Raw genomic sequence first — 9768 nt, forward strand, 5'->3', positions numbered from 1 at the left:
AACACAACAGAGAGTCCCGGATGGAGCAGGAGAAAGGTGGGGTGCAGAACTCAAATTCTAGTAAGAAGACCAGACTTAACGGTCTGACTGAGACTAGAGAAACCCTGGAAAGCATGGCCCCTGGATTCTCTATCAGTCCAGAACTAAAACAATTTCCGAGGCCAACTCTTCAGTCAGGGAACGGACTGGACTGTGGGACATAAAGTGATACTCGTGAAGAGCGTGCCTCTTAGCTCAAGTAGATAAACGAAACTAAACAGGCAGCTTCTGTCCAGAGGTAAGACAGGAAGGCAGAGAGTTTTCGGAGCTGGTTGAATGGACATGGGGAATCAGGGGTGGAAAGGAAGAGTGTGCTGTCACAGTATGGGGAGAGCAATTAGAGTCACATAACAATATATGTATAAATTTTTGTATGGAAAGAAAATTTTTTTAAAAGACAAAGTTTTCCAGTGCACTGTGCTTCCTTCCCTTCTACCCAGTTCCTCCAGACAATCCAAATGGAATAAGATGACTCTGTGAGTTGGAATAGGACAGAGAATTGACAGAGCAGGCAGAAGTAGATGGTCACTACTTCTCACTCATCCCACAACCTCTTAGATCACCACCCTCCACATCAACCCCCTCCTAGCAATCAATTTTAATCAAAATTCTTTTTCTTTCTTCCAGGCACCCCTCATTGTGCCTTGTTGCCTCTGCAAACAGCCTGTTGTTGTTCTTTGGTGCTGTTGAGTTGATTTTCAACTCATAGCAATCCCATGTGACAAAGAATTACCCCATAGGGTTTTCAAGGCTGTGATATTTACTGGAAGAGATTGTCAGGTCTTTTTTCCATGGAGTCACTAAGTGGGTTCAAACTGCCAATGTTTCCGTTGCCAGTCGAGAAATTAACCATAGCACCACCAGGACTCCTTGCAAACACAGCCTAAATAAGCCACATTGGTTTCCCTCTCTCTACGCTTTGAAAATCCTCAGTGCCCTTCTAGGGCAATGCAACTTTCAACAATGACTCCTATGGAGAATCCTGGACCTCTGCTTTGTATCCTCATCCTCATAGTCTTAATGACTGGGACAGACACCATATTTGACCAAGGCATTTCTGTCCTGGAAATATTTGACATTTACGAGTGGTGAGTGAAGGAGGTGGAGACTGCCTAAACCATGATCTTGGTATAATACTAGGTTCACAATTTGATTTAACTTCAGTCTCACAGCAAAAAGACATAGAAACCAGCACCCTGAGCCTTGGCTCTCGGGTAAACAAAACTTAATAGCAGTAGTTAAGGGTGAAAACTAAATATCATGGAAGGAGATATTGTAAAAAAATTACAATTATTGAAGGCTTTCTTAGGCTGGCTTCTCTAGAGAAGCAAAACCAGTAAAGCATATAAATATATATGTAGAGAGAGATTTATATCAAGGAAGTGGCTAATGTGGTTGTAGAGGCTGAAAGTCCCAAGTCCATGGGTCAGGCTAGAGGTTTCTCCTGATTCACATAGCCACAGGGGCTGGTGAACCCAAAATCAGCAGGTCAGAGAACAGGGCTCTTGCTCACAGGCTATGAAGATCAATGAACCCCAAGATCAGCAGGCAAGACCACAGGTAAGCTCCTAGCTCAAGTCCCAAGAACCAGAGGTCAGAGGAACAGGAACTGTATTTATTTGTTTGTTTATATCACATGGACTTACGGATATTTATTTCATACTTTGGGTTATAATCCAATACATTTTATTTATTTTATTGTTCAGTTTGTTCCATCTTTAGCCATTGGGAGCTTTTTCGGTTGACTCCTATGTCCCTTTGACATACCTCTAGCACTGTATGCGTGTGTGTGTTTGGAAGGAGGATATTTCTTTACCAATAAGCAAGGGAAGGAGGCTAGAATGATCCATGCCATGGACAATGCATGCACTATAAGATTATTCAGGCTTATCTTGTATATTTGCTGCCTCAGTCCTAGACTCACCCATTTCTCCAAAGAGTCTTTTTTCCTTTTAATGAGAAATGCTATTAGAAATCAAGATCTGGGTGTTAGGTGTTCTCCTTGCTAATGGGGTATTCTTGCCTCTAGGGCCTCTCATATGACAAAGAAAGAGAATATGCGTGTAAATAAGTCAGTATATATACTCATCTATAACTATTTCTATATGTAGCCATCTGTATCTGTATTAAGCTAAACATGAGTTCATACTGATGTCTCTGGTTCTAATCTATCACCACATGGATCATTCTAGCTTCCTCCCCTTGTTTATCTGAACTCCGTTCAAAAGTGAGAAATCTTGTTTACACAAGTCATCACCCATTTGCTTAACTGGCCAATACCACTGTGTGTGTGTATATATATATATATATATATATATATATATATATATTTCAGCATCAGATTGTCAACCCATACCCCTGTGGAAAACTTTATCAACCAGCATACAGTCTTTTGTACATTTTCAAAGTTTCTTAGGTCAGCATCTCTTTAACCTAATTCCTTCAGTGAGGTTGTTTCATACATTTTTAAATACATTTAGATTGTTTTTATCACACTCTGCATTCTATTCTGAAATTCCTCCAATTTCTTAAATAAATTTTTAAATTTACACACATTAGGATTCACATTTTGTGCTGTAAATTTCAATGGGTTTGATAAATGCATAATATCATGTATCCAAAATTACAGTCCATACACAATAGTTTCATGACCCTAAAATTCTCCTTCGCTTCACCTAATCATCTACCCCTCTGTTCAAGCTTCAGGTAGCCAATGGTCATTTAGGTGTCTCTATAGTTTTGCCTTTTCAGATTATCATATAATTGGAATCATGTAGGATATAGCTTCCTTGACTTAAATATATATATATATGTACTTATACATATATACACACAGAAATATATATAAATACGTGTGTTTAGATATTATATTTATATATGATATTTATTTTTTATTTTAAAATTACATAGTATAATTCTGTAAAGTATAATTGTAATATATTAAAATTACTATCATATTACACATTTGTAATTATTAAAACATTGTGGTACTGGTGCAAAAATTAACAGAAAAACAAAATACATAAATGAAAAACAGACCCTTGCATGTACTGAATTTTAATATATAAAAAAGAATAAAACAAATGAGTTTTGAATAGATAAGTTATAACATCTATCACATTAGAAAAATAGGTTAGAAATAGAAACAAAAGTATTTAATTTTACTTCACATTTTACACCAAAATCAATTGCAGTTAGAGTTAAATGTAAAAATAAACACACACACCAATAATAAAATAAATGTTAGCATACGATAAACCTACACTGAAGTCTTAAGTTGAAAGTGATGGAAAGTTTTACTATAGATAATATAATCAGTATTTAATTCATTTACAATTTTAATCTTCCATGTGAAAATAAATGATTAAATATAAAGGGTTTATAGAAGAGTATTAGTATTCCAAGTATACTCAAATAACTCATGCAAAGAGATTTTTAAGAATCTAGACAGAAAATTTGTCAACAGGGTAGAATTACAGTAAATAAGAAACAGTACAAGAAAGCAAGAACATGAAGTGATCAATCAGTAATCCACTATTTAACAATTGTACTTGTAAGTGTTGAACCTGGATACATTTTTCAAATATGCACCAAAAATATTCACAGGATGTCAAACATTGTTGCTAAACTAGGAAAACAGAAATAACATAAATATCATCAGTAGGAGAAAGGCTAGGAGCCCCTGGTTGATATAAACAGTTAATTACTGGTTGAAAGATTGATAATTCGAACCCACCCAGAGGATCCTTGGGAGACAGGCTTAGTAATGTGCATCTGAAAGGTCACAGCCTTGAAAACCGTATAGAGTAAGCAGTTTTACTCTGCACACATGGGGTTGTCATGAGTCAGAAATGACTCAGTGGCAACTAATAACAATAACAGCAATGAAAGGATTAATAAAATGCAAATGGAGAAAGATTTTACTGCATTTAAAAAAGAAATAACTATATTCTATATTTATCAATATAGATTTCTGATTTTAAGTGCAACAATTGGCTGTAAAATCGTACATAGTATGCTACCATTTACATAAATTAAAATTTTCAACTTCAACCCCTTCAAGATTATTGAATTTAAAACTATAAAATTAGACTTTAAGAAATAAAAAAAAAAAATCACATGTTCATGATCACTATCTTGGAAGACGGGAAAAGAACTGAAACTGGATTAGGGTAGTAACCATCAGTCATTTCAACTTAAATATCTATCTTTGATTACAAATAGCACTTAATGTAAAGATATCATAGTAATACCTGTTACCGTTACCCACAGTCGATTCCCACTCACAGCAACCCTATAGGAGAGGGTAGAACTGCCCCATAGGGCTTCCAAGGCTGTAAATCTTTACAGAAGCAAACCTCCACATCTTTCTCACATAGAGCAACTGGTGGGTTCAAACCGCAGACCGTTCAGTTAGCAGCAAAGTGCTTAACCACTGCCCACCAAGGCTCCTATCATAGTAATAACAGATGTTAATTCCATGTTGTGGGAACAAAGGTATTTGTTATACATTTCCTTATCTCACTTTAGTTTTATGAGGGAAAGTATAGAATCAAAATTTTGAAAAACAAAAGTGTTAACAAATATAATAAGAAGAAAGGTTATCGCTTGGATTATTCACTCTCACTCCTAGGGAACTGATGTAAACAGAGGCCACGTATCTCTCTTCCGCAATAGTAACTAGTCTTTGAACTTGAAATATTATAAAGGTTATTAAAATTATAGAATAAATAAGCAGTCAGAATAAAATCCCCTGGAATATAACTTGGCAGAACAATATTTAGACAGAGAAAACAGTTTTTCTGGCAAGAACACAACAGTTTTCCTTACTGGATCCAAATGACCAGTAAACAAAGAAGGTAGGATTTTCTTATTTTTTAATAAAGACACGAAGCACTTGCTCTCATATCTGTTTGGTCCTCACACCATAAATGATGGGGTTAAGTGAGGGTGGGATAGCCAAATAGAGGTTGGCAATAAGAATATGAACATAGCGCGGTATGCTTTGTCCAAATCGGTGAGTAAGAAAAGAGAAGACTGAGGGGATATAGAAAACACAGAGGACCCCAACATGGGAGCCACAAGTACTTAGGGCTTTTATCCGTGCATTGTGGGATGGGAGGCGGAAGGCACGGAGAATGTAAACATAGGAGATACCAGTAAGGACTAGGTTCAGAAGAAAGAGGGAGACCACAAACAGTCCATAGATACCATTGACACGGATGTTTCCACAAGACAATTTTGCAACGCCCATGTGCTCACAGTATGAGTGGGCTATTATATGAGCCTGACAAAAGAGTAGGCGGTAGATGAGATAGACAATGGGAAGTGTAAACGAAACTGGACAAAATACAACACATATAGTGATGCCCACCAGCACATGGGCTGTCAAGATGGTCCTGTAATTGAGTGGAGCACAGACGGCCACATAACAGTCAAAGGCCATGGCCATCAGGACCTCAGCTTCCATGCCAGTGAAGGCATGGATCAAGAACATCTGGACCACACAGTCTCCAAAGTTAATCTCATGAGCATCAAACCAGAAGATGCCCAGCATGGAGGGCACAGAGGTTGTAGAAAGTGCCAAATCAATTGTTGAAAGAATGGCCAGAAAGTACAACATGGACTCCCGGAGGGTCTTCTCCGTCTTGATTACTAGGAGAATGGTGGCATTGCCCAATAAAGCCGTAAGGTAAACAGTGCAAAATGGCAGGGAGATCCAGGCTTGGACCTCTTCCAGGCCTAGAATTCCAATGAGGAAAAATGTGGTCGGGTGGAAAATGCTGCTGTTGTAATAAAACATCCTTCCAAACGGTGGAATAGGAGAAATTGCCACTCTTAGAAAAAGAAGGAAAAAAAAAGAAAGAAGGAAAATGAAAAGGTTATCTGTATGGAAGGAACTATTAATGTAGTTCTTATACTAAACCTTAGCCATAGTCATTTGACTAGGCCAAAGTCAATGAGCTTATTCATTATTAGTTCTATCTTTATAATTGATTTAGTTCTAATTTTAAACATGTGAGACTGATCAACAAGCCCACGGCAGAGTTCTAAGAAATACACCTTGATATTAACTTTTTAATATTGTATTAAAAGAATATTGTATGTCTTGTACTCTCTGTGAATTCCTTGCCTGGAAGGGACACATAAAAAAATCAAAGATATAAACATAGGGATATGGAGAAATATAAAAAAGGAGATAAACAGTCATGAAAGTAAATTCTCATAACCAGATATATAAGACTCTTCCATAATTAGAAACTGCAGAATTTTTTTCTAATGATTCATTCATCATTTATTGACTTGAATATGGAAATACCAAAGCCAAGACTAACATATTGTCACAAAGACAGAAACAGAATATCAAAGACACAGATTGTCACAAAAAAAAGCACAAGCTTTCTGAGATACCTGCCCAAGAGAAGACAAGCTGAGTCATATACTTCTATACTTGAAAGAGGCCAGAAACAAATATAATAATAAACCCTCTAGCTCATTTTCATTGACGGATCTATTGTCCTATGACCATCCCCCTTCAAAACCAAAAAAACCAAACCCATTACTGGCAAGTTGATTCTGACTCATAGAAACCCTATAGGACAGAGTAGAATACCCCATACTGTTTCTAAGAAGTGGCTGGTGGATTCAAAGTCCTGACCTTTTGGTTAGCAGTCAAGCTCTTAACCACTGTGCTACCAGGAGTTCTTTTAGAGTGGTATGGTAAATCTGTCTTGGAAGTACAGCAAGGATACTCCTTAGAAGTGAGGGTGGCAAAACTTAGTCTTACATACTTTAGACATGTTATCAGTGGGGACCGGTCTCTGGAGAAGGATATCACATTTGGTGAAGTAGAGGGTCAGTGAAAATGACGAAGAACCTCAACGAGATGGACGGACTTAGTGGAGGCAACAATGGGCTCAAATATAGCAAGGATTGTGAAGATGGTGCAGGACCAGGCAGTGTTTCATTCTTTTGTACACAGAGTTGCTATGAGTCTGAGCCAACTCAAGGGCACCTAACAACAACATAGTGGTGGTGGTTTCTAATAGCATTTGAATGATTCATTCACTCTTCATTCCATATTAGTTTCTCTGCAAATACCCACTCATTTTACCACTACTGCAAAGATAAAACTTACTGGATTCTCTTCATTCTTGATTAAGTCACTGGAAATGTGGGTAGAAGACAACATAGACAGTTTGTGGAGGTTCTAGACTTAAGGATGACATTTTTGAGCAGCACACAGATGTCTAGAATAGCAATCTAACTGGAGGTACAAATGACTCCTTTAATTGTCTAAAGGAAATAGTGATGGACACTTTTATAATGTCTCCAAAATGATACAGAAGCAACCTAGATACTCATAAGCTCAAGCAATGAAATAAAGAGATATTTTCTGGATCACCAGCATAAAGCAGAGTGGTTCAAGACCTGGATGAAGTAAGCATAGACTTTTGTATTTATCCTTAATATAGCTCCATATATCTAACAACACATCTAGACAGCAAGCGTATCAAGGTGAAAAAATTAAAATAAATATTATTTTCTGTCTCAGATTAGGCCGGAGAGGAAAGAGAGAATGCTGTACTGCACAATGACTCACTTATTTGTGTTTTTTAATAATTGAGAATCCAGGTAAGGGCCCCTAGCCCAGTGGCAGGATGTTGGCCAAGAACAAGGCCTTAGACATCCTGATATCAAATTTGGAGTCACGAGTAGATGTGTACTATCAGTATTATGTCCTTGCTAGCCTTGGGCTTTAATTCCTTATATTACATAGCAGAAGCAGGTATTATACTTTATCAACCAAACAATCATATAATCATTTTGCAGATGTATTTTAAACAACTTGGATCTTTCATATGTTTTTAAAAATATCTCATCTCCATTTGATAGATGCAAGTTTTTAAAAATTTCTGTTAGATTAAAAAATTAGACTACAATGCACATCAAGCCCAGCAGTTGTCAGCCACCTCAGCTTCTCTCCCTTTCATTTGACTTTAATATGTACCTAAATCAAGAGAAAATTCACCTGTCATGCTTCATTCTTCCACAGGAATGGAGACACAAGGATAATACCAAGCAACACAGCTCTGTGTACTTTTTTTAATACAGTCTAAGGAGAGCAGTTTTATATTAAGGCTCTAGCTGTTTAGAAACAGTTGAAAAAATTGTGCTAATTTATTTTTTTACTTTAAATAGAGCTCTGAGATTAACCCCTTTGAGACTACTGAGAAAACTTTACACTCTAGGGAAACAGAGCCCAAGGAAAAGTGACATGGATAAAAATTTGTATACAGAAAAGTACAAATGTGGGGATTAAAACACACATCACATCATTTAAATATAAACCAATTAAAAAACCAAACCCGCTGCTGCGAGTTGGTTCCAACTCATAGTGACCCTATAGGACAGAATAGAACTGCCCCCATAGGGTTTCTAAGCAGCAGCTGGTGGATTCAAACTGCCAACCTTTTGGACGGCAGGGGAATGCTTAACCACTGGACCACCAGCGCTCCCATTTAAATACAGTATATATAAAAATAAATAAATAAGTAAATGCAGTCAAATTCTATGGGTTGTTTTCTAAATAAAACGGTGCTTGAACCAGTTTAAACACCAAAGTTCAAATATATTAACGAGGCATTTAAAACTCCATATTCACTCTTACCTCTCACTATTCACCTTCTTTTACAGATTTAGATTACAGAGACCACAGTTCAAATACTGGATTTCTACCTATGTCATTGTAAGTGGCTTACGAATCATCTCTATGCCTCAATCTCCTCAACTAGAAAGTTGGTATAATAATAGTACAAACAGAATAGGGTTGTTGGGAGGCATCCATTACCTAGCAAACATAACCACTTAGTACAATACCTGGAGCATTTTATGTGGTCAATTATAATTAGTATTGACTAGTTTTTATTATTGTAAACTTCACCTCACAACACCGTCTTCATATACGTTGGACCTATAGAACCAGATTGAAAGTCTCTCATATTACCAATTCTATAACATTTGGCCTGGACCTTCATTTATCTTAAACTACGTGTCCTCATGCTTGAGTCATTTTTACGCATATTTCTGATTCTTCCTGGAATAAAATCATTTTGAGTGAAATAGTGAGATCTCTTTACCTCACACTTGAGCAAACATCTTAGACAACACTGGAGTAAAGTCACCATCAGGCTTAATATATGAAGCATGAAATACAAATTATGAAGTTAAATTCTTCTTCTGATTCTTCTGTCTTTCCAGTTATATCACACAAATCTTAAACTGAAATGTCTAAAAAAAATCACAATTTCATACATATCTATATCTGTATATGCCATTTTCTTGGAGATTTTGGTCTTTAAGTGAGTAGTTCAATCAGTTAATTTCAGGACATGGGCTGAGAAATATTAGGAAAACTTTATTCCTTTTTCAGCTGGTTGGGAATTATGAACAATCTATACCTGAGAGTTAAATCTTGAAATCATGATAGAAGTCAGCCTTAGGATCAAGTTGAGTCATAGAATTTCAACTCTGAAATACTGAAAGAACTTTATTCTCTGGTAACAAAGAATCAGACCAACTTCTTAGTGGCAAGAACTCAGACCAATAACTTACCTTTATTTTAACTTGAGACAAAATTTCCTTTAATATTCAAATCAGTTAAATCAGGTTTTATTTTACTTATAATCTAAAATATCCTAGACATACATATTTAACTATTTTTTCCCC

The 9768-nt window shown here is 36.4% G+C and overlaps 1 protein-coding gene across 1 annotated transcript; it reads right to left on the reverse strand.

The window, feature by feature from the left end:
- Nucleotides 1-4942: 4942 nt before the first annotated feature.
- On the reverse strand, nucleotides 4943-5920 carry LOC101359417 (olfactory receptor 52J3-like). The gene has a single exon (XM_012559309.2). The coding sequence runs from the start codon at nucleotides 5840-5842 to the stop codon at nucleotides 4943-4945; it is 900 nt and encodes a 299-aa protein (XP_012414763.1). The 5' UTR covers nucleotides 5843-5920.
- Between the last annotated feature and the right edge of the window lie 3848 nt (nucleotides 5921-9768).

Source organism: Trichechus manatus, unplaced genomic scaffold, assembly GCF_000243295.1.
Source record: "Trichechus manatus latirostris isolate Lorelei unplaced genomic scaffold, TriManLat1.0 scaffold00232, whole genome shotgun sequence".
NCBI lineage: Eukaryota > Metazoa > Chordata > Mammalia > Sirenia > Trichechidae > Trichechus > Trichechus manatus.

What these genes read in the sequence shown, in the direction of transcription:
- LOC101359417 (XM_012559309.2), bottom strand. Translation starts at nt 5,842, where the DNA reads ATGTTTTATTACAACAGCAGCATTTTCCACCCGACCACATTTTTCCTC.